Consider the following 24,686-nt stretch of genomic DNA (forward strand, 5'->3'; position numbering starts at 1 on the left):
CCATGAAATAAGTTTGGGGACCTTTTAAAGAGGAAAAAATTGAAATTTGATTTTTTTTGAAAATTTGATTTTTTTAGTGTATTTTTAAATCCGGACCAAAAAGTGGGGGAAAAAAAGGTCAAAGTGGTGCCCCCCCCCCTTTCCCCTAGCCACCTCCCTTACCTTCTCACTAGGTAAGAGGCCATAAAGAGGTGTAAGGCTACCTTGTCCCCCTACTTTTTTGAGGGTATAGAGTGTGTCCACCACCCTCTTCCTATTGGCTGGCCTCTAATTAACCTTAATCCCAAAGGGCCCCTAGAGGGTTTATATTTTTCCTAATTCTTTCTCTTTTCACCCAACTAAGGTTAAGTTTGAAGATATAATGGTAATTCCTTGACCTACTTATTCTTAATTGCGCATATATGTAAGATAATTTTATTTGAGCTTCCTTAAAGGGTTTCTAGGCTTACTTGATTTTCTTATATTACCTAAAACTTTTTCCTAATTTCCCTTTCATATCCAAGTCTAAAAATGGCTTATTTTTTACTTTATATTCTTTATGGTAATTACCTCTTAGACATATAATTATATCAACTTTTTAACTATGTTTTACACCTCCAATAATTTTCCTAAAGACTTTTGAATGGATCTATATTTATCCTAGCTAATTTTTGAAGGGTTTATGGATTAAGATAATTACTTAGACTAATTTTGTGTTTATGAGCTAATTATCCCAACTTTCTAATGATGTTTAATATCTGTGATAATTAATATGTAATTTCTAAGGTAATTAATTGATTTTTCCCTTTGATTTATGGCTAAAAATAGACAATTCTAGCTAAATTAATTAGCTATGAGTTAACTTTTTTGGTTTGATAATAATGTTTTCTAGCTTTGAAAATTACCATGCAATTATGTAAGCTAATTAACTAGTTTTCCCCTTCAAATTATACTTAAAATTAGATAACATTAGCTTAATTAATTATCTAAACTAATTTTATGTATGTGCACTAATTCTTCCCAATTGCTAATAGTATTTTCTATCATTGATAATTACCATGTAATTATCTAAGCTAATTAACTAATTTCTCCCTTCAATTTATAGCTAAAATCAAACAATTTTAGCTTAATAAATTAGCTAAACTAAATTTCTATCTATGAGCTAATTATCCCAACTTTCTTATAGTGTTTTCTATCTTTGATAATTATTATGTAGTTATCTAGGCTAATTAACTAAGTTTTCCCTTCAATTCATAGCTAAAATCATACAATTTTAGCTTAATGAGTTAGCTAAACTAATTTTCTATCTAGGAGCTAATTATCCTGGCTTTCAAATATTGATTTCTATCTTTGATAATTACCATGTAAGTATATAAGCTAGTTAACTAATTTCCCTCTTCAATTTTTAGCTAAAATTAGATAATTTTATCTAAAATAATTTCTTATCTATGAGCTAGTAATGGAGGCTTTCTAATAGTGTATTCTATTTGTGATAATTACCATGTAATTATCAAAGCTAATTAACTAATTTTTCCTTTTAATTTATAGCCAAAATTAGATAATTTTAACTTAATTAATTAGCTCAACTAATTTTCTGATTATGAAATAATTAACCTGTGTTTTTAACAATGTTTTCTATCTATAATAATTACCATGTAATTATTAAGCTAATAAACTAGTTTTTCCATTAAATTATAGCTAAAATCATAGAATTTTAGCTCTAATAATCAGCAAAATCATTAATTCAAATTCTAAAGAATTTTTCATAGCTTATTAGCAATATAAAGAAGCTCTAAAAGTTACCCTATGATTAGTGACTGTATTTTTACCTGGATTAGTCCACTTAAGGTTTCTTGCTCTCTTAGTGGTATGTGGAGCTTCTTTCTAAGCTAGAGAGGAATTTCTCCCAAGTGTGTAAATTATGAGGACACAGGCCCTTTTTATAGTTTTCTGGCAAGCAGGGGTTGAGTGTGACCACCCCTCCCCCGCGTGCCCCCAGCTCCAATTCAGTTCCTATCCTTGAGGAGATACCCCCTAGCTGCTAAAGAGATCTTGGACTTGGCCTGAGTCATCATGAGTCCACTTGCCTAGCTTGAGGACCGATTATTCCATTTTAAGTGTATTTGATTTTTTTTGCTAATCATCTAATGAATATATTCTAGACCATGTAAAAGTTTTCAATTTTTTATTACTTTAAGTTGATTATGAACACCTGGCAAAAATTGGACAGCACCCCCTTTGTAATTTGAGTAGTATTTCAAAAAACTCATTTTATTCCATCTCCCAACGAGATCCTCCATAGGAGGTTTACGGCTTCAAGAACTCAAATATATCCCATGTATAAAAAACTAGCAGTATATCCCATGTTACTAGCTCAAAAATATGGTAGTATCCTCAAAACATATTAGAGACTAACATCTTGTTTCTATCTCAAAAATAATTCCATAAAACATATCCTCAATTCCTTATATGTCTATATGCAGTGATAGCCGATCCCAAGAACAACACACACCTGTAGTATCATAAACACCCTGTAAGACTATGACTAAAATGTCCATTCGCAATCCAGATTTAAATAAGGAAACCAATCCAGATTTAAATAAGCTTCAAACAAGAAGCATAAATCCTTATTCAAAAACGGTCCTTAACACAACTTATTTACCCTCCTTTTCAATTGTAAAACAAAAACCAAATGGTGGTAATATTCTATCCGTATTAGGAGCTATCTTGTTCAAGTTTTCACATGAAAATAGGCATAGTAAATTATATTCAAGTAAATTATAACATATTTTCCTACTTCATTCTGTTGATAGTAACAATTCACTAGAACCATTCTAAGTAGGTGAAAATCACCTACCTGATGTTGTACAAATACCAGATGTGTAAGAATGTCTCTATTGCGAGTCGATTTCCAAAGTAGTGAGCTTCGATATATAGCTTTGTGATTTCCTCCCATCTGTGTAGGTGATTGTTGCATATTGCCCTTATGGTAGATAGAGAGGCAATTGATGCAGTTCACGCCTGACCATTGAGAAAGCCAATCTTTTCAAGCCAAGGCCAAAGGAGACATATCCAAAGAGTGTGAGAGTTCATCGGTCCTCCTTCATGCAGGAACCTCATTGCATGTTCGTGCGATGTGTTGATAGGGTATGCAAAATTCGAGGACTACGTTCGCATGTGCTAGCAGAGGGGTATCTCTTGCGAGCAAGCCCATAATAATTCAAGACCTGTGCGGCAGCCAAGAAGCACCCAAAAAAGAGTGGGAAGCTTCAAAAAGGGTTATATGTGTGTGTGTGTGTGTGTGTGTGTGTGTGTGTCTCAAATGATTTGCAAGGGCGAGAGGCATACTCAACTAGTAATGCGAGGTTGAAGCCAGTACGGCTGAAGAACACTGTGCATCCTAGAGGGGCTATCGAACAATGGCAAAAACCTGAAGGGTTGCCTGGAAACCATACCTTGGAAATGTACAAGTGGATGAGATTGGCAAAGAAAAGACGAGCAGAAGATGGGTCGAGCTGGTAGAAGATGGACCACAATGAAGTATGCGACAAAAGGCCAGAGGGATCCAAGTAACCCGACATCCTTAGTTGCCTATTTTTATCAAATCTTGGGTTTATTAGTATCTATCCCCTGCTCTATACTTTGCTCATGTGTTGCAAGTTCAATGATACACCCACTGCAAGTTAGGTGCATGTATGGTGAACCTATGTTCTCCTCTATTATACATGTTTTCACATGGGGCACAACTACACCCACTTGGAATTCCTTAAAAAATGTGACCCTTTGATTATGTTTTGGACCTTGACTTTCAAAGCCAATTTAAGAAAAAAACCTTTTTGTCTTGCAATAGTCAGAGATTGTGAGAACACCTGGGGAGTATCCTAGTATGCACCCGATCATCGGAGGAGCTCATATGGAAAATCCAGCTGGGTTAGTATGGATTGTATCCCACGGACGAGCAGATAAAAACTAGTTCCGAGGCATGAGCACAGAAAGAGGTACAGAGAGATAGACAAAAGAAATCTCCTTAAGTTTGAGATAAGGCCAAATAATAAAAAATGTATATTGCCAAGCAGTTGAGCAAATCCTCAGCTAAAAGATATTTTTATGTAGTGTGGGGCAAATTTTGAAGGATTTACCTGTTTAAATGTGTGTATGCGCGCGCGTGTGTGTGTGTGTGTGTGTGTGTGTGTGTGTGAACCAGATAGCGAGAGCGAGATTACCAAAGAGGGAAGAAGTCAGCCAAGGGTTAGTCAAGGAATTGTCAACTAGATAAGTGTGTGTGTGTGTGTGTGTGGGGGGGGGGAGAGAGAGAGAGAGAGAGAGAGAGAGAGAGAGAGAGAGAGTGGTGTGGATATACCTGTAAATCGAGAGCGTCAAAGCTCAGATATGAGTTTTGAGTTTTTGGTGCTCTTGGATTATTTCTTTATCCCTTTCGGTGTTGCTATGCACGTTAATATAAGCGTCGCTAAGAAACAAATAGTATAGCGACGGGCATAGCGACGCCGTGGATTTTCACATTTGAGCGTTGCACTGCTAGCGTCGCTAAGATGAAGAACCTCTTGTAGTGAAAGGTGGCATGTAGTTTGGATGGCCATAGGGGGAAACCATATTGGATGTTGGTGCTAGCCCTTGTTGGAGAGAAGGACCGAGAATTTGTTAAATTTGTAGCAATCCCTTGATATAATAGCAATCCTTGTCTTCATGTCTAGACTTTTTGCAGAAGTGGCAATAAGCACGAAGGCAGAAGTCCTGTGGAGGGTGTCCTGGAGAGCGGCATGAGCTACACCATACCATAGCCTTAGTCTACTATCGATCCAAAGCCTCATGATGTGGGGGCTTCTCCTATTGAAGAGAGATCGATTTCTCCTCTTGAAGAGCACGTTGTAGTTTTAGGGCTTCAAGTTCCCTACGTAAAGTAGTGAAGGGGTCAGATGGACTTTCCAAGAGTACACAGGCAGTTTCGACCTGAGAAGAGTTGATAAATAGCTTCCTTGCCCCCTCTATTATAGTAGCAGCAACAACAAACTCCTCCAGGTTGGTTTCAGGTTGAAGAGTCTCTCTGAGTTTTTGTTGAGAAGTCTTTGGAAGAGCCTTCTCTACTCATTTCTTGACCATAAACTCACCTGCATTGGTTGCTGAGGAAGCTTGGAAACCAGAGACTTTGTTTGGGTCATGCGTTCTGCAAAAGTCTCTTTGGGATAAAGCGTCATGTTGGCCAACTCATCCAGCAGCTTTTATTGGAAGTCCTATGGTCTGAAAGCTTCACAAATTGTTATCTTAATGTGGCCCAAGTAGTAAAGTGGTTCTCTGCAAACTGGCTATACATTTTGGTCTGCTAAGCCATCCAAGGTAGATGGGAAGAGTACTAAGTAGGGATCTTCTCGGTTGAGGCCATGACCTCTACAGAGAGAAACAAACCTCCGGGCATGGTCATCGGCATCCTCTGTAGAGAGAACCTTGAAAGTCGAAAACTTAATATTCACCTTAGCTAGAACGCTTTGTGAGCTCCTCCATGGCTGTCTCTGCAGGAGCTTGCTATAACATAGTGGATGAGAAGTTTATTGATGGGGGTGACTGGGGAGGTATAGAGCTGGTTGAGGGGGAAGGTAGGGGTAATCGGGTTGGTGGACTTCTGCTTGGCAGGAAGGGTTGACGCTTTCTATGGTAGTACTTCAAAGGACTTAGTTGTGGGCTTTGTCGCTCTTTTGACTTCCTTGTATGTGTCATGAAGTAATCAAAGGCCCACCCAAGCTCTGGGCATGAAGACCTTTAACTTACTGCACATTGGTCCAGACTCCACTAGACCAGGGCAAGTGACTAGACCTCCTGGCTAGACCTGGATGAGAGAGGACTAGACCTAGCGCAGAGACTACTAGACCAGGACAAGAGACAAGACAAGAAGGTCTAGTTGAGCAGGTTGAAAACTAAGCAGGTTGAGGGAAAACCAAGTTGAGGCAGGCCCAACCTGTGCAAACAAACCGAGTGGACTCTAGACGATTGACCACACAAAAGTAGATGATCCCTAAAAGCCCCAAGCATCTACAGATATATACAACTATAAAGAGCCACCAACGACTGATCACAAATACTAATCTAGCTAAGAATATCTCAAAATTGTGGTCTTAGTGGTCTGGCCCCGTGTCCGTTAGACCACCACCTATATGCCTGCCACATGTCACTGCCCAGGCAAAAGTCCGTCCAGTGTAGACTCAGCCCAACTGCAACTAAAATTGTCTGTCCAGTGCATGCGTTACTGGCCTGCCTTGCTACACTTAGCCAAAGTTTTGAGAGTGTGGTTTGAAAGAGCTTGTCAAGTACTACCTTGCGGAAGGAGTTGGCCTTACAGAAGAGTTAAAGATTTGTCCATATGGCCAAATCTTTATGACATTGGTGATTCCCAAATTGGCTCTAAAGTCTCAAACTCTCTGATATGGTGTTAATAGAGGCTTCATATGATAAAATGTGAGAGTTTCATATGCGGACACAATCAATAACAAAAGTCAAGGGATCACTCAACAATCATAGAGAAAACTCCATGGATTATACTTTCCTTAATCATGTTCACAAACCTATTTACCAAACTACCTTGCACACATCATGGTCATTAAAGCTTACGTCTCCTTAATCTTCATATGTACCACTTTACACAACCAAAGTGGTTAACACATTTTACTTCACATTAGTGTTGACATGCTGGCCCAATCACTCAATGCTAATCAACATGCACTAACAACACACACATTGTGAAAAGAGAGATCAAGAGTAGGAAGGCATAATTCTCATACATCACAACCAAGTGATATATTGGATGCCTCATCATGACGTTTACTTCCTCTTGATGCTATCCCCACTGAGAATACTATCATTTGTGCCAAAAATTCCTCTTATCTAGTTGAAGATGTCGGAAAGGATATACTCACTGTAGTTAATGATAGTTACTTCACACTTTCTAATATACTTTTTGTGCCTAAGATCAAGATGAATCTACTGTCTTTTTTTACATTAACAAAACTTGGTCTTGTTGTAAAGTTTGTGTGTGAGATGCTTGTGATGACCACAATGAATCATTAATTTGCTCATGTTTTAATCTCTAGCATCACATAGTACACAAAAGCCAAACATTCTCCAATGCATAGTGATACTTGTTTTCAATAAAAGCACTCTAGCCTTCCTTCATTACCTTCAATTTTTTGTCCAATAAGGGGGTGCTTTGAGCATGCTCTAGTGAAATGTGTATAGTTTACACAGCTAAAATTTTGTAATTTAGAACACAATTCATTTGCACACTTTAGACTTCCCATACACGAGCTCTTGCACACACCAAAAAAATACAATGTTGTGTTTGTCCAGAGGTGAAGATCATATTTTGATTCCATTGCACCCATGCCTTTGCAATTTTCAAAAGCTGGTAGAAATTCATTAATAACATTCCCATCGTTATGCTTCGGAATCTTATTAACTTCTATCACTTCCTTTTTGTTGCGCTCAATGATCTTGCACAAGATATTCTTTTTGTCTCAATTTAACAAATTCTCCATTTAAGGGAGCAGTGACATGGCTAACTTCAATCTTAAGCAAAGTGCTAGAATATTGAGAGTGGTTATAGAGCTTGAGACAACATTTGAATCGTTGCATCACACAGAGCACCATATACAACTTTATAGTTTGACAAAAGAGATTGTTTAAATAGAAAAAATAAATGACCATTTTGATTGATTGCTATTGGCACTAATACATAGCATCTGTTTGTTCAAATTAAACTTGTGCCTCTAAACCCTCAAACTTATCAAGCTTCCTTTTATCAATAAAGAACAAATTATCGACAACTATCTTGCCACATTAGTGAATGAAACAAATAATGTTCTCATAATAAACTCTATGATGCATGTCATTAAGGTAAATTAAGAATTATAAGAGAATTTTGATAAACATGATGAAGAAAAAACTAAATAAAATGAGATTCATGTTTAAATAGATTCTATTGGAGCATTCAAAGTAATCTCTAAGCAATGATTCAAAATATTCTTTTCGTATTAAGTTTCTAGAAATTCATGAAATAATTTTGAATTAAATAATATAATTTAGCCAATATATAAGAATTATTGCAATTTATATACCATAAAATAAATATAATCAAAGAAAAGAAAAAGAGAGAGAGAGAATGGTGGTTGGGCCGGGCACAAGAGTTTTGTGTAGTGTTTAGACATATCATACCAACCTACTAAGTGTCTTTATCACAAAGTGATTAAAGACACTTTTTTATACATAGAGTTAACTTTTAGATGATAGATTTACAAAAATGTACATATACTCTTATATCTAAATAGACTTAAAGTTATTTGATTGTTAAGTGCATACATATATATTTTTTTAAAATGCTTTTCAATGAAAAATGTATCAATCGTTGAAAAGCTATCGATCGATAAGATAATCGATTAATAAGCTTATCGATCAATATACACTGTTATAATTCAAAAATTTACAAATTATTCAAGTATTACTAAATAATACCATACTATGTTCATGATTCGAAACCTTTTATGCAATGCCAAAGGGTTAACTACCATAATCCACAAAAGTAATCTCTATTTCTTATACTAATCTCCAACTCTCTAAACCATATAATGTGCTAATATCTAAACTTAACCCGACTCAAATGCTTTGATTATTAGTAGGCAAGGAATTTTCCATGCCATCGTAATAATAGCAATGTCAAAGGTTATGCAGCTAATATTTGTATTATAGCTCATCCATTTTCAATATTGTATTTCTTCAAAAGGAAAACTATTCTATGTTCAAGCTACATTTAAGTAGGAAATTTACAACTTCTCTTTTTTAAAAATTAGTGATCGATTTTTTAATAGAAAATCTTTATACCTTTCAGTGCTTGGATTAACCTTGCAACTTAGAGAAGGCAAGAGATGTTAAATTGGATAAAATCTATAATATCTATACCTATTTAAATCGTTTGATTAACTTACCAATCGAATGTTTTCTCGATCGATAACATATTGATCAATAAGATAATCAATCGATAAGACAAATCTAAAAAAGTGATGTGTCATCGTATAATACGTTTGAATAATATGATTGAACGTACTATACAGCCATTATTCACGTTCAAAATGTTTTGCGAATAATGTATCATGCAACGGAGGGTACAAATGGCATGCACACGTAGAGATCTTGATTCAAAGAAAATGGGAGCCGGTTGTTGTCATTGCTAGAGTTCTTAGGCTAGAGCACATATAACATGCCAATCCAATCCATATATCTGTTTTTGCCGCATTCATAATTCCCTTAAGCCTTTGAGAGAAATCTTCAACGATATGAAAGTATTTTTACTAAAATGAATCCAATAGGCTAGATATAGAGTGCTCATCCAACATGCCAATGCAATCCATGTATCTCTTCTTGCCTCATTTTTTCCCTTCAGGCTTTGAGAGGATCTTCAATGATATGAAAGTATTTTTCCAAAATGGATCCAGTAGGGATAGCCTAGTATGAGAACGTTTGGGTAACATATCCATGTACTCCTGTGTGTGTGCGTGCGTGTGTGTGAGAGTGAGAGAGAGAGCCTTCACATCAAGGTGGGGTTCACATGGTAGGGATTAGGAACTCTAGACCCCACCTAATTGTTAACAAGAACGAGTTGGAATTAAAGATAGAAAGAAATATGCCAACATGGGCGATAGATAGTAAAGCTCAAAGGCATCGTCAATACTCCACCTGACTGTTGCACGATTCTTCAACTTTAACACATGACAATTGCTCCTTTCTTTGAACTACATATTTTTCCTAATCGTGTTTCATCATATCGCGAAAGAGAGAAAAGTCAATAACAAACTAGTTGTTGATAAGTCATCCATAAAGAGAAGAAGGATTTAAAAGCATAATAGCATCTCACAGCTTTCTCAATGTCGATAGGGATTTTAATAATTCATCTCAAAGACATAAACCTATTAAGTGATATCATGAGAGGGAACAAGCGTATCCAACCAGAAGGTGCCTCCCACACCCAAGGGGTTAATTCATAAGTTTGAAGGATGACACCCCCTCTACTCACATCACGTGTGAATAAGAATGGAATATTTTATTGGGGCGGGGGATAAAGTTAACTACACCCCAATGTGGTGCCCTTAGTAGAAGCCCTTCACATAACAAGTAATAATGTGCCTTGTTGGGTATCTTATATCTAAATTAAAAAGGCAAGGTCGTCGCTTGCCAGGTGGCAGAAAATGCATTGCAAGGCGAATCCAGCCTATGTGGTGGCAGAGCAGAAAATGCATTGCAAGGCGAATCCAGCCTACGTGGAGGTGATGATTGCTCTCGGGTCGCAGGCAAGAAAGCGTGAGTGGGAAAAGCCTCGGACTGCGGGTAAAAGTGTCGGGCTGCGGGTACGGCCGTAAGAAAGCAAGTCGGGTTAAGGCTCTAAAGCTATATAAACCCGAAATATAAGATTGTTTCCAGTCCAAACACGAAACGATTTGCTCAAACCTCACTCAAGCCTCACGTAAATTCCCGACTTCAGTTTATTGAAATGAGAGAGAGAGAGAGAGAGAGAGAGAGAGAGAGAGAGAGAGAGAGAGAGAGAGAGAGAGAGAGAGAGAGAGAGAGAGAGTTGTATCTATGTGGACTCTCTCATGTCTGAGAGTCTTCGACCCGCTTGGGCTGGTGAGCTGTGGGTGGCAGCCAGCCACTCAAACTACTGCACGTTGCAAGCCTTGCACTGCAGGCTACAAGGCTGGAGCAGGAGAGAGAGAGAGAGAGAGAGAGAGAGAGAGAGAGAGAGAGAGAGAGAGAGAGAGAGAGAGAGAGAGAGAGAGAGAGAGAGAGAGAGCGCTAATTTAGGGGCTGCTACCATGGCAAGCGACTTGAATTCGCCTTGCTGGAGAGTGGGAAGCGCTGTAGTAGCAAAAAAAAAACAAAAGAAGCGATACAGTATCTCGAGTGGGTACTGCTACAGTGGCTGCAACGTATGCGGGCCCATGCTGAGAAAAATGCAGGCAAAAAACAGAGGCCCGCTAAAAACGTCGGGACCTCGAACTGCACGCTGCAAGCGGCGTTGCATTGCAGGCTGGAAGGCGAGAGTAGGGCCGAGAGAGATAGAGAGAGAGGAGGCTGCCCCTGGCTATCGTTTTGAACTGCACGCTGCAAGCGGCGCTGCACTATGATTCAACATCCAGCACTGGCAACGCCTTGCTGGTGCACGTCTACAGGCTGCAAGGCAAGAGCAGGGCCGAGAGAGATAGAGAGAGAGGAGGCTGCCCCCGGCTACCGCTGTCTTACTTCGCTGCTACTAAGCTACCCTTCATCTCCTAATGAGACTATGGATGCCTTCGTCTCCTATCTGCAGTACTTGCATGGCGAAAGTTCGTCTCCTATCTGTAGTACTTGCATGGCAGAAGTTTATAGCTACAATTATGAGATGTTTGTATTGAGTAGGTGACCTTTCATGTTGTGGGTAGGCAAGTTGATGCAAGGTCTACTAGGCATGTTAACTACTTTTAGCAATGGCCAATATTGAAGCAAAGTAATCTATGAGCTTGCATACAACTCGCCAATTGTTGGCCCTTACTAATTTGCCTTGCAGGTCACTCACAACGATAGGCATAGATCCTTCATAAGGCTGGATTGTGGCAATTAGTGTGCGGAATCAACAGAGGGTGTGACAGAGTTAATTGAGACGTTTTTGCATAACTTGCCATTTTCAAGTTTTTAAGTCTGAGAGAGAGAGAGAGAGAGAGAGAGAGAGAGAGAGAGAGAGAGAGAGAGAGAGAGAGAGAGAGAGAGAGAGAGAGAGAGAGAGAGAGATGTTTTTAAAGCAGATAAGGTTTTTTAAATTAGTTATTTTATCATCGATTTTTACCTTCGCAGCATTGTCGGCAAGAAGAGCACCTACCCGCATTGTCAACTTTGGTGAGATTTTAGTCATTCGGTAAGGTCCCTCGCTCTCGCTTTCATATAGATTTTTTTTTTTGCTCTCGCTATCTCTCCCTCTTGATTCATATGGCAGCCTTTTCTTTTCCTCCTCCGGCCTTTTTTTTTTCTCCTTCTTCTTCTCTCGACCTCATGGAAGCCTTCTTATCTTGAAAAATGGGGGAAAAAGTAGACAGTGTAAAAAAGTAGAAATAAAACCTTTCAAAAAAGTAATTTAAAAAGAGTAAAATTAAAAATAAAATCAGGATATTAAATAAAAAGAATAGAGAATAAATAAAGAGTGCATATTACTTTAAAAAAGTAGAACACAAAAAGAATATAAATAGAAGTGATAAAAAAAAGAGAAAAATTGGAAAAGATATATTAAATAAAATAAAAATAAAACTAAGGTTGTGTAATATAAATTTGTAAGTGTAAAAAAGTGTACAAATTGCAAAAGAAATGGAAGTAATAGAAATTAAACTCGATGCAAAAATAAAGAAAGAATGGGATAAAAAGAGAAAAAAGATAGTGTAGTATTAGATAGAAAAAGAGGTAGTAAAAAGAAAAAAAAAGTCTATGATAGATATAAATGTTCCTTTTTCAAGTAACTCATGTTCATATGTCCGTGGAGTGATGGATAGCCCTTCCAGTGGTTCTCCAATTTCTGCTATAGGAGGACATGGTGTTGATGAGGTTATCATGCCTACACCTCCAGATCATAATAGCCTACGAGCTACAAAGCAACTTGCTAGATCAAGAGGTTATGGGGATGATGAAGGTTCTTCAAAGCGTTTACACATTATTCAAGGATTTTGTGAACGTAATGAAGCTAACCAACATGAGTCCAATGAACATTTATGTAAAATTTGGAAAGAGGTTCAAGCACCTGCAAGTGAAAGTGACCAAGAGACTTTTCGAGAAGAGTTCATCTCAACAATGAGACGTTTGGAGCTCAACCAACATGAGCTCTATAGGTTTACTGAAACCTTTCAGTATGAGGTCATGGAGAAACTCTCTTTACTCTTTAAAGAGCACAAGGAGCAAGTTGAAGCCTTGAAAGAGCAAGTAACCAAACTAGGGAATGAAGTTCAATCCTTAAAAGTATCTATTAGTCATTTGAATGCTATTGACAAAAGGATTGGTCGTATAGTTATGCCAAGTGGTCCAGGTGCACCAAGTAATGCACCCAATATGTAACCTCTTATTGAGTGTTGAGCTATGATACTTATGATGTTTTGATGTTAAGAACAATTGTTTTTAATCTTTCTATTCCATATCAATCTCTTTCTAAACTATGATGATGATGATGTATGTTATTCATTTGTAATGTAACATGATCTATATAAAGTACCTATGTGTTAATTTTATTTTTATGAGAATAATTCAACCTCTATTTGAAACAGAAACAGATGGTGTCTTCTCGACCACGTTTTTTGACTCCTAGACATGCAAGACATAGCAGATTGTGTGATGCTACTCGAAAAGCAAGACGGGAAGTTGCACGGTCTAGGGTTCGAAGATCTTTGCATGGGGTTGATTTTTCAATGACCCCTCTTCATCAATGGTCTATGTCAATGCCCCCTCTTCATCAAGGGTTGATATTTCGAATGACCCCTATTCATCAAGGGTTTCTATCAATGAGCAAGGACCAATTGCTGCTAACTTCGAAAATAATCTCTACAATACTGAAACTCATAGACCCTTGTAGGATGTCCACACAAATCCTCACAATGCTCTTAGAGAGGGTGACTTCTCCAAAGTTGAGAAATATAGCCTTTCTTTTTGTACAGTGTATCCAGATTCCTTGGTCTTAAAGCATAGCTCCATGCTTTCTCTTTACCATGGTAAATGCGTACTACACAGCTTGGGCACCTTGGAATTTAGATGCTCTATCTGTGGTGCTTTTTCTTGGAAGGTAGAAGGGAGGTCAATACAAACATTTGTGGGAAAGTAAAGTTGCTCATCAAGTAAAGTGTCTTTGCTTGCTTTAAGTGACCCACCAATGGAGCTTAAAGAATTGATGCAGGGGACTACTCCTAGAAGCAAAAGATTTCTCAAAAACATAAAGGCATATAATAATGCATTAGCTTTTGCATCATTGGGGGCCCATGTAGATTACTCGAGGGAGAGGTATATACACTTTTAAAGTTCATGGATCTGTGTACCATAATATTGGGCCTATGACTCCAGGGGAAACAATAGATCAGATCCCTCGCTTTGCACAATTGTACTTTTTTGACACAGAGAATGAGTTGAATAATCGATTACACCATGTACCAAATGTGGATAGAGATGTTTTGCAAAGTTTGCAAACGATCATGCATCGTGAGAACCCATATGCAAATTCCTTTCATCATGCCGCTGCAATGATGCAAGATGCTAGAGTACATGAGGTCCAGATGATATGTAATGGAATTGGCCTATTAACGTAAATTGCAGCGGAAGGAGAATTACTTTGTGAGCATTTTATTAAGGAGATTCCTTCATGTGGGTGGAGAGAGTGTTTGGATAGAGAGAGCAACAATAAACACACTTCCTAATTAACATGGCATGACCAATAACTTGTAAAAGAGAGATAGATAGAGAATTTGACAACAGTTGAATACCGGATTTACTTGGAGCCGGTCCCCCCTCCAGAAGTCTTTTGTATTATAGATTTCCTCATAAGAGGAGCTTGGTACAATACAATCTTTTGTGTTATTTAAGACCTCTTTGATAGCATGAAGATGTAAAGCTTCATGTACCAAGACTTTGCTGCAAAACAACCATTAGCATGCTTGAAATCATTAACAAGAACTTGTGAACTCATTAATCATTGTGTTCATTCAACCATTTGGGTGCCATGAAGATGGAAGATTCATGCACCACCATTAGCATACTTATTAACAAAACAAGAACTTGAAATATCCCAAGCCTCTATCCCAAGACCTCAAACTCCATAAATGGTGAGGAGAGCTGGCAGGGATCGAGGAAGAATAGAGAAGGAGAAGTATTTCTACAAGAAAGCTTTCATCCCCTTACATATAATCACTCATAAGTAGCATATCTTAGCTTACATAGAGATTAAGAAGATGTTAGCATGCTTTAAGCTTGGCTCTTGGTTGGATTTGCATCCATAGCCAAGAGGTGTTGGTGTAGGCACCTCCCTTCACCTTGCATGTGAGAGAGAGAAGACTTGTGAGCTTCAAAACTCCTCCACACAAGAATGGGGCGTGGGATTCATGAGAGAGAGAAGGAAATTCGAATTTGGGCTTCTTACACTACCTACTCTCTCATTGGATGCTTTCTGGGTTGGCCAATGGTTGGCCTCGATCATCCAAGGCAACAGGGGTAGCCTTGTGACAAGTGTCCTTGATACCCCTATTATCACAAGCTTTGGCAATCAAAATACTTTATTAAATCCTCATTGGGACTCTCAGTCAACTGGGCAATAGGAATTAAGATAATGTAGCTTAGATCTCTTTGGTCCATTTGGTAGGCTACCCAATAGGATTTTAGCATCATTTAGCATTAACTAGAAAATGAAATTGCATTTCCTAATAAAAGATATGATTAAATCAATTATTTAAATGCTCATTGGACCTTTAAGGTGGCTAGCCAATATCCTTTTAGCACCTTATGGGAGCAGGAGGCCTAGGGTGCTGACATGTGTCCTTTGGCCCATAAGGGGCATGGCCTAGAGAGAGAGTTCTTCTCCCTCATCCCCTACCTTTAGGGCTCGCCCCCCCTTTGTAGGCCCCCTTTTTGACTCAAGCACCTCAAGCACCTTAGTCATAGTGCTTAGTCAATAAGCACCTCAAGCTGCTTAGTCACCAGCTGCTTAGCATAGGTTCCCACCTTGGAAAATTAACAAATGCAACTTAATGTCCTAGGTCTAAAGGCATTTAACACTAACCCTTAGAGGCTTTAATGAAGCAAACCCTAGGGTCTTAATGCTCATTAAGTGTACTTGCCCTTTTATAGGCCATCTCCCATATGGACCTGTAATGAGATAAAACTATCTCTCTTTTGGTCCCGTCGTGAGATGAACCTAAAGCACTTCTTGTACCTAGCTCTTGGATAGACCATCCCTCTTTTAGCCATAGTAGAGATGCCATCATCTCTCATGTAGGCCCTTGGTACAAATAGGTGTAAAAGCACTTATCTATATTCTAACTCTTGGTCCCGTTTTATCTCTCCACATTAAATGATCAGTTTAATATGAGAAAATCATTTGGTAAAGTTAGATATTTCCATGGGCTTAAGATTTCTCTTAGCCCCTTGTTAGAAATTGATTCTTGCTGCAATCATAGTATGATGTATGACCATCAAAATGCTTTTGGGCCTTTGAGAGTTAACATACTCACTCATGTCTTAAGGTAGCCCTCCTCAAAATTGTTGCTTTTTCTCCTCAAAGTCTAACTTTTTGTAGACAGTAGCTTTGAGATGAAGATCCCAAAACTTGTCCACATACTTGTGTATAGACTCATAAGGAGTTAGCTTTAAGCTTCGCCATTCGGTGAGGACCTTATCCTTAGCATCGCTTGCAAGGAATTTCTTCATGATTGAAGCTCTTAAGGCCTTCCATGTTTTTGGAGCTTCTCCATAAGCCCGTAGTCTAGCCCACCATTGTCTGGCAGATTTTTGGAAGTGCATAGTAACATGACGTAGCTTTGAGGACTCCGTGAAGCCCTCATCTCCAAAGGCGGCATCAAATTTTTGGATAAAGTCCAACACTTTGTCCGTGGCGCCATAAGTTCCATCGTAGGTAAGGAAAGAGATGTTCTTTCCTCCCTCTTTGAACTTTTTAAGCTTGTTCGACCTCTTCCAAATGGCATGAGACCTTCTATGGCCTCTCCTTTGGGAATCCTTAGAGGAATAGCCACTGCTTTCATTGGAAGAAGAAGAAGATGAAGATGGAGAAGAGGGTGACCTCTTTCTCTCCTTTTTCTTCCTTGAGTTCTTCTCTTCTTTCTTTTGTTCTTGACGGGAATGGTTATGTGTTGATATCTTTCTCTTTGGGGGAGTTGGAGATCTTGGCTCCCGCCGTCTTCATGGAGCGACATCATCATCCATTGAAGCGTTAGAAGATTCACTTCTTGCTTGTTCATCTTGAGGGTACTTTTCTTTTCCTTTAGAGAGTCCTCTTTTGGAAGTCTCACCATGAGACCTCTTAGGCTCTCTCTTTTGTTGAGGAATTGGTAAAATTCCAAAGCTGTGAAGTTGTTGGTGAACTTCACTTTGTAAAGCGGGATTTCCCATGGCTTGTTGAAGCCTAGAAACAAGATAGTTAACAAGCATAGGAGTATCATCATTAGCACCTTCATGTGCAAAATCAAAATCATCAATTTTTATCCTACTCTCCTTATTATTGTAAGCCATGTTAACAAAAATTTTATGTGCTTACTTAGTTATGCTTTGGTAGCTTCAAAACCCTAGTTGCTACTCCTCTTAGCCTTTGAAAATTAGCACTTAAGCATCTACACCCACGACTTGAGTTCGTGTAATTATAGAGAGTAGTGGAGTGGGTCTAACATAGCCGAGTTGCCAAGGGATAGCTCCTTTTGGACTTCTTGTAGCTCAATAATGGTAAAGCCAAAGGCAAGTCTAGAAAGACTCCATTATTAAGACCAAAGCTCCCAATGGTGTGCACCATACCCCACCAAGTGGGCTTGACAAAACCGATAATAGATCCCAGTCTCACTTACCCTAATATAATTAACAAAATCAACCATTCATAGGCTACTTAAGGACCTCTCTTCTTAAGCAAGAACAGAGAAACCATGTGTTCTGATACCAATGTAATGGAATTGGCCTATTAACTTAAATTGTAGCGGAAGGAGAATAACTTTGTGAGCATTTTATTAAGGAGATTCCTTCATGTGGGTGGAGAGAGTGTTTGGATGGAGAGAGCAACAATAAACACACTTCCTAATTAACATGGAATGATCAATAACTTGTAAAAGAGAGAGAGATAGAGAATTTGACAACAGTTGAGGATCAGATTTACTTGGAGCCGGTCCCCCCTCCAGAAGTCTTTTGTATTATAGATTTCCTCATAAGAGGAGCTTGGTACAATACAATCTTTTGTGTTCTTTAAGACCTCTTTGATAGCATGAATATGTAAAGCTTCATGTACCAAGACTTTGCTGCAAAACAACCATTAGCATGCTTGAAATCATTAACAAGAACTTGTGAACTCATTAATCATTGTGTTCATTCAATCATTTGGGTGCCATGAATATGGAAGCTTCATGCACCACCATTAGCATACTTATTAACAAAACAAGAACTTGAAATATCCCAAGCCTCTATCCCAAGACCTCAAACACCATAAATGGTGAGGAGAGCTGGCAGGGATCGAGGAAGAATAGAGAAGGAGAAGTATTTCTACAAGAAAGCTTTCATCCCCTTACATATAATCACTCATAAGTAGCATATCTTAGCTTACATAGAGATTAAGAAGATGTTAGCATGCTTTAAGCTTGGCTCTTGGTTGGATTTGCATCCATAGCCAAGAGGTGTTGGTGTAGGCACCTCCCTTCACCTTGCATGTGTGAGAGAGAAGACTTGTGAGCTTCAAAACTCCTCCACACAAGAATGGGGCGTGGGATTCATGAGAGAGAGAAGGAAATTCGAATTTGGGCTTCTTACACTACCTACTCTCTCATTGGATGCTTTCCGGGCTGGCCAATGGTTGGCCTCGATCATCCAAGGCAACAAGGGTAGCCTTGTGACAAGTGTCCTTGATACCCCTATTATCACAAGCTTTGGCAATCAAAATACTTTATTAAATCCTCATTGGGACTCTCAGTCAACTGGGCAATAGGAATTGAGATAATGTAGCTTAGATCTCTTTGGTCCATTTGGTAGGCTACCCAATAGGATTTTAGCATCATTTAGCATTAACTAGAAAATGAAATTGCCTTTCCTAATAAAAGATATGATTAAATCAATTATTTTAATGCTCATTGGACCTTTAAGGTGGCTAGCCAATAGCCTTTTAGCACCTTATGGGAGCAGGAGGCCTAGGGTGCTGACATGTGTCCTTTGGCCCATAAGGGGCATGGCCTAGAGAGAGAGCTCTTCTCCCTCATCCCATACCTTTAGGGCTCGCCCCCCTTTGTAGGCCCCCTTTTTGACTCAAGCACCTCAAGCACCTTAGTCATAGTGCTTAGTCAATAAGCACCTCAAGCTGCTTAGTCACCAGCTGCTTAGCATAGGTTCCCACCTTGGAAATTAACAAATGCAACTTAATGTCCTAGGTCTAAAGGCATTTAACAATAACCCTTGGAGGCTTTAATGAAGAAAACCCTAGGGTCTTAATGCTCATTAAGTGTACTTGCCCTTTTATAGGCCATCTCCCATATGGACCTGTAATGAAATAAAACTATTTCTCTTTTGGTCCCGTCGTGAGATGAACCTAAAGCACTTCTTGTACCTAGCTCTTGGATAGACCATCCCTCTTTTAGCCATAGTAGAGATGCCATCATCTCTCATGTAGGCCCTTGGTAGAGATAGGTGTAAAAGCACTTATCTATATTCTAACTCTTGGGCCCCTTTTATCTCTCCACATTAAATGATCAGTTTAATATGAGAAAATCATTTGGTAAAGTTAGATATTAGATTTTATGACATGATAATTACTGAAGCACGTTCAAATGGTTGGCAGTATCTAGCACCCCGTGGTTCAGTAGTTGCAGCAATCATACTTGGGCATGGAGATGAAAGAAATGTGGGGCATCGTGATATTCTATTGCAATATCGTACAGGAGGCCTTAAAAGAATTTCTTCCTTGCATCGCTCATATATTCCTTTTCTATATGTTTTGTTGTTTCCAAGAGGAGAAGATGGCTGGCACCCATACATACCTCTTCTCAGTATCAATAATAATGCTAACTCCGATGATGATGCCAGTGGGAATACTGAAAGGAGAACACGCTTTATGACTCAAAAGCAGTATTATACCTTTAGGATACAAGTAAGGAGTGACACCACAGAGTGTCTTTTACGAGGGGGTAGGTTATTGCAGCAATACATTGTTGATGCTTACAGTACAATGGAGGAGTCTAGGCTACTATGGTTGAGAAACCATCAAAAGGAACTTCGTGTTGAAGCTTATCAAGGCCTTGCAGACATGGTGGCAGCTAGGGATGTGGTTGAAGGAGTGAGAGGTATTAATGTTGGACAAAGGATTGTTTTGCCTTCGTCTTTTGTGAGTGGCCCATGACATATGTATCAACTCTATCAAGATGCCATGGAAATCGTGCGCAAGCGTGGGAAGCCAGACCTATTTATAACTTTCACATGCAATCCACGCTGGAAAGAGATTGATGATGCCTTATTGCCAGGGCAAAGTGCTTCCGATTGTCCTGATTTGACAGCACGAGTCTTTTATCGTAAGTTTAAAGACTTGATGCATTTGCTTATATAGGGTTCTATTTTTGGAGATGTCATTGGGCATGTCAGTGTGATAGAATTCCAGAAAAGAGGACTTCCTCATGCTCATATTTTGTTGATACTTGCATCTCAGTACAAGCCCACTGATGTTTCACACTATGATAAAATGGTTTGTGTTGAGCTACCAGACAAAGACAGGTTCCCTGATTTGCACAATGTTATAACACATTGTAACATGCACGGTCCATGTGGTGTCTTGAATCAAAATGCACCATGCATGGTAGAAGGGAGGTGCAGATTTAAATATCCACGCAAGTTTTGTGCAGAAACTTGCATTGATGGTGATGGATATCCAGCATACATGCGACGAGATGATGGAAATTATGTGCTATCAAATCAAATGAAGCTGGATAATCGATGGTTTGTGCTTTATATCTCATTGAGATATAAAGGTCAAATCAATGTCGAGATATGCTCAACTATCACAGCTGTAAAATATCTTTACAAATATGTGTATAAGTGCCATGATAGAGGCACACTCTTGCTGCAAGATGGTGAAGGTGTTCTTGATGAAATTAAGAGCTATCTAGAGGCACGTTATGTATCAGCATCTGAGGCAATTTGGAGGATATATGGGTTTGATCTACAGGATGAGAAGCCCGATACAATGCGGTTACAAGTTCATCTTCCTTTACAGAATATGGTAGCTTTTGAAGATGCTGTGATTTGGCGGGAGTAGTCAATAATGATGCAAATAGAAAGACAACACTGACAGAGTGGTTTGTGGCAAATCAAAGGTATCCGGAAGCAAATGATTTGCTCTACACAGACTTTCCTACTCAATGGGTTTGGAGTGCACGCTGAAAAGTATGGACTCACAGACAAAAGGGCAACACCATCGGAAGAATGTACAACATTGTTCCTATAGCTGGGGAGGTTAATTTCCTTCGACTGTTGCTTAACACGTGCGAGGGTTCACAGAACTTTGAGGACCTTCGAACTTTTAGTGGGCTCACTTACCCTACCTTTAAGGAAGCTTGCAATGCTAGGGGCCTACTACAAAATGATGTTGAATGGTCAATGTGTCTACAAGAGGCATCCTTGCAACGATTGGGACCACAATTGCGACAATTATTTGTGATCATTTTGGTGTTTTGTGAGCCTTTGTGTCCAGGTACTCTATGGAATACTTTCTCCAAATATCTTTCTGAGGACTTTTTTTATGCTTTGTGCACATGTACACTTGATGAGCATGTTCGTCATGAAATAGCAAAGAACCAAGCATTATCTACCCTAAACTATATGCTTCAACAATATGGAAAACGACTTGCTGACTTTTCTGGAATGCCTAGCATAGATCAAGCACGTTTATTCCAGCATAGTGGTGGATTGCTAAGTGAGGAGACAATATTCAATGCACATGAACAAAATGATTTGGCAGATAAAATGGAGAGTTCTTTGAATCAAGGGCAACACATTGCATAGAATGAATTCATGGAGGCAGTTGAAAAGGCAGAAGGAAGTATTTATTTTCTAGATGGACCGGGTGGAACTGGAAAAACGTATCTTTATAATGCCTTGCTTTCTCGTATTCGTGGTCAACAAAAGGTTGCTTTGGCATGTGCATCATTCGGCATTGCAGCTTTGCTTCTTAGCAATGGAAGAAACCATTAGAGTTGCATTCGGAATCAACATGTAGTATTAAAGTGAACAGTCAACTTGATGAACTTTTAAAGAGAGCTGCCTTGATCATATGGGATGAAGCTCCCATGACCCATTGATATGCTTATGAGGCACTAGATCGAATGTTAAGGGACGTGATGCAAAATGATGTATTGTTTGGAGGAAAAGTGCTTTTGTTTGGGGGCGATTTTAGACAAATCTTGCTTGTTGTCCGCAAAGGAAGTCGTGCAAATATTGTGAGTGCATCTTTGTGTCACTCACACATATGGAAATATATAAAGGTTTTGCGGCTAACAGACAATATGCGTGCGTTTCAAGGCTCAAATAATGCACTTGCAAGAGAATTTGCAGATTGGATACTTCGCATTGGTGATGGTCATGGAGATTTGAATGACCATGTCCCATTGCCAAATAACATGCTTCTTCCAGGAAATAGTCTTGAAGGGCGCATTGATTGTATATATGGAGATATGCAACACATTCAAGATTACAAGAGGTTTTTTAAGGATAGAGGTATACTTGCTCCTCGCAATAAGGACGTTGATGCCATTAATGACTTGGTCATGGGTAAAATGAGAGGAATATTCAAGGAATATGTGAGTGCAGACTCAGTATGTTCATCTGATTGCAGCAGTATTCTTTATACAAATGAATTTTTGAACTCTCTTGAGCTTTTGGGGGGGGGGGGGGGGGGTTTCCACCACACTCTTTGCAATTGAAAGAGAATGCCCCAATTATGCTTCTTCGCAACTTGGATCCTCGACAAGGTTTGTGCAATGGTACAAGGTTGATATGTAAGCAGTTTCACCACAGAATTATTGATGCAGAAGTAATCACTGGGTCATATGCTGGAGAAAGGGTATTCATACCCAGAATAGACTTTATTGTAGGGGCTTCTCATGGACTACCTTTTGAAATGAAGCGTAGACAGTTTCTTGTGAGGCTTGCATTTGGAATGACAATCAACAAGGCACAAGGTCAAACACTCGAAGTTTTGGGTTTGTATCTACCTACACCAGTTTTCACTCATAGTCAGCTATATGTTGCAATGTCCCGTGTGAGATCTTCATCTGCCATCAAAATAGTTCTTGATGATGCTCAAAGATTGAATATAAGTGAATCCGCAGAGCCACCAATGGTTTACGCTCAAAACATTGTGTACAAAGAGGTTTTACAACTAACAACAGAGACCTTTAAATGCAGTGTCCTCAATTTTGGTTGTGACGAATGGTTACTGAAATTATATACAATAGATGCCACAAAATTGGATTGTGGGTATTCCACGTGTAAGCTTGAGTTTTTTTTTTGGTCTTTGTCATTCTATTTTTGGTTGTCTCTTATTGAAGGACTATAATTGAAATAATTGAGGGATATGGAAGAATTTATTGTGTTTTATTGATATCTTTTGGGAAAGTTCTCTTTTTTTTTTTGTTGCCTTGGTGGCTCCTTTGCTGGAGTCTCACTCAGTATATGTACATAGCACCACCGGAGGTACCGCGGTTCCTCGCCTATAGAATAGGGGGACTTCAGTGTTTACAAGTACAACCTGCAAGTTCGACGTTGTATCTGTCTGTAGCAATATAGCAAGCTTAGGATTAGCATCCTTCATTAGTGAGAGAGAGAGAGAGAGAGATTGTGATTTTTTGGGAGGTGGGGGAGCTCATGCAACCCGATTATTGCGCGTGCGCGCGCGCACGCGCGCGAGAGAGAGAGAGAGAGAGAGAGAGAGAGAGAGAGAGAGAGAGAGAGAGAGAGAGAGAGAGAGGGAGGTCGCCGGAGGCGGCCGGCCATACTAGTACCATAAAATGAAGTTAGAATAATTCTTTTTTATATTGTTATATTTGAAAGGGTTCAAGATTGTTCTTAGCTAAAGGGGGATTGTTTAATAGTCACATCGTACAACGTGTGATTGTGAAGGAAAATTGGTTTGGAGACGTAGTGGTTATACGGAGTAAAGGAAAACGTCTTACCCGCCCTCATGTGGGGGTGCTTCATACAGAACGACCCATTTTTACAAAGCTTTTGTAGAGAAGCCAGTCACATTTGCTCCAAAAGGTGAATCCAAAGGTCTCATTGGATGTTAGTATTTTAATAAGCATCAGCCTCAACCTTCAAAAAAGCTTAGGTCTCAAAATTGAACACCTCATCCAGATTTTAAGCATATTCTTCAAGTGCTGCAAGGCAAGTGATGCAACATTTTGCATAACGTGTCCATTAAGTGAGGGTATGTTTTTTGCTTCAGTATTGGACGATTAAACTCATGTTTTTTGTTGAGCGCACATCGTGACCGTTTATTATTAATGTAATGGCCGCAAACCTAGCTACATGAACGAAGAAGATTGAGCGGCTTTATGCAGATCAGAAAAAGTAGGACTTTGGAGAGAAGTTTCAGCTCATCAAAAAGTAGCGTCAGATTGCGCCTTGGGAATCTTGAGCTTTTATCAAGCACAAAAGAAAAACAGGACTTTGGAGAGAAGTTTCAGCTCATAAAAAAGTAGCGTCAGATTGCGCCTTGGGAAATTTTGAGCTTTTACCATCTATCCTAAAATTGACCAATTAACTCACAGAGATCTCTCAGACAGTGAAAATATGCAATATTATTCATTACAACTACATTGAACTAATCTGGAAAGTACAACAGAACGTTGAGATTGGTATGAATTAACGGATTGCTCAAACTTTTGTAAGCCAGAATTATTATTGGCCGTTGCTGCACACAA

At 39.0% G+C, this 24,686-nt stretch overlaps 2 protein-coding genes across 2 annotated transcripts; both read left to right on the plus strand.

Moving 5' to 3' along the window:
• Positions 1-19,519: 19,519 nt before the first annotated feature.
• LOC147422360 (uncharacterized) lies at positions 19,520-21,022 on the plus strand. Its single transcript, XM_086503049.1, has 3 exons — positions 19,520-20,057; positions 20,136-20,272; positions 20,318-21,022. The coding sequence occupies exons 1-3, from the start codon at positions 19,520-19,522 to the stop codon at positions 21,020-21,022; spliced, it is 1,380 nt and encodes a 459-aa protein (XP_086359175.1).
• Positions 21,023-22,088: 1,066 nt separating this feature from the next.
• On the plus strand, positions 22,089-23,994 carry LOC147422361 (uncharacterized). Its single transcript, XM_086503050.1, has 3 exons — positions 22,089-22,577; positions 22,769-23,104; positions 23,815-23,994. Exons 1-3 carry the CDS (start codon positions 22,089-22,091, stop codon positions 23,992-23,994), a joined length of 1,005 nt encoding a protein of 334 aa, XP_086359176.1.
• Positions 23,995-24,686: the final 692 nt, after the last annotated feature.

The sequence above is a fragment of the Adiantum capillus-veneris genome, chromosome 27 (assembly GCF_014529385.1).
Source record: "Adiantum capillus-veneris isolate H3 chromosome 27, ASM1452938v2, whole genome shotgun sequence".
Lineage (NCBI taxonomy): Eukaryota > Viridiplantae > Streptophyta > Polypodiopsida > Polypodiales > Pteridaceae > Adiantum > Adiantum capillus-veneris.

Excerpts from the sequence above, each read along its gene's own strand:
- LOC147422361 (XM_086503050.1), top strand. The coding sequence starts at position 22,089 with ATGTTAAGGGACGTGATGCAAAATGATGTATTGTTTGGAGGAAAAGTG. Across the intron at positions 22,578-22,768 it reads AATATGTGAGTGCAGACTCA|TTTCACCACAGAATTATTGA; the intron begins GTATGTTCATCT and ends ATATGTAAGCAG. Across the intron at positions 23,105-23,814 it reads AATCCGCAGAGCCACCAATG|GGTTCAAGATTGTTCTTAGC; the intron begins GTTTACGCTCAA and ends TATATTTGAAAG.
- LOC147422360 (XM_086503049.1), top strand. The coding sequence starts at position 19,520 with ATGATAATTACTGAAGCACGTTCAAATGGTTGGCAGTATCTAGCACCC. Across the intron at positions 20,058-20,135 it reads TGTGGTTGAAGGAGTGAGAG|ATGCCATGGAAATCGTGCGC; the intron begins GTATTAATGTTG and ends AACTCTATCAAG. Across the intron at positions 20,273-20,317 it reads GTCCTGATTTGACAGCACGA|GGTTCTATTTTTGGAGATGT; the intron begins GTCTTTTATCGT and ends TTGCTTATATAG.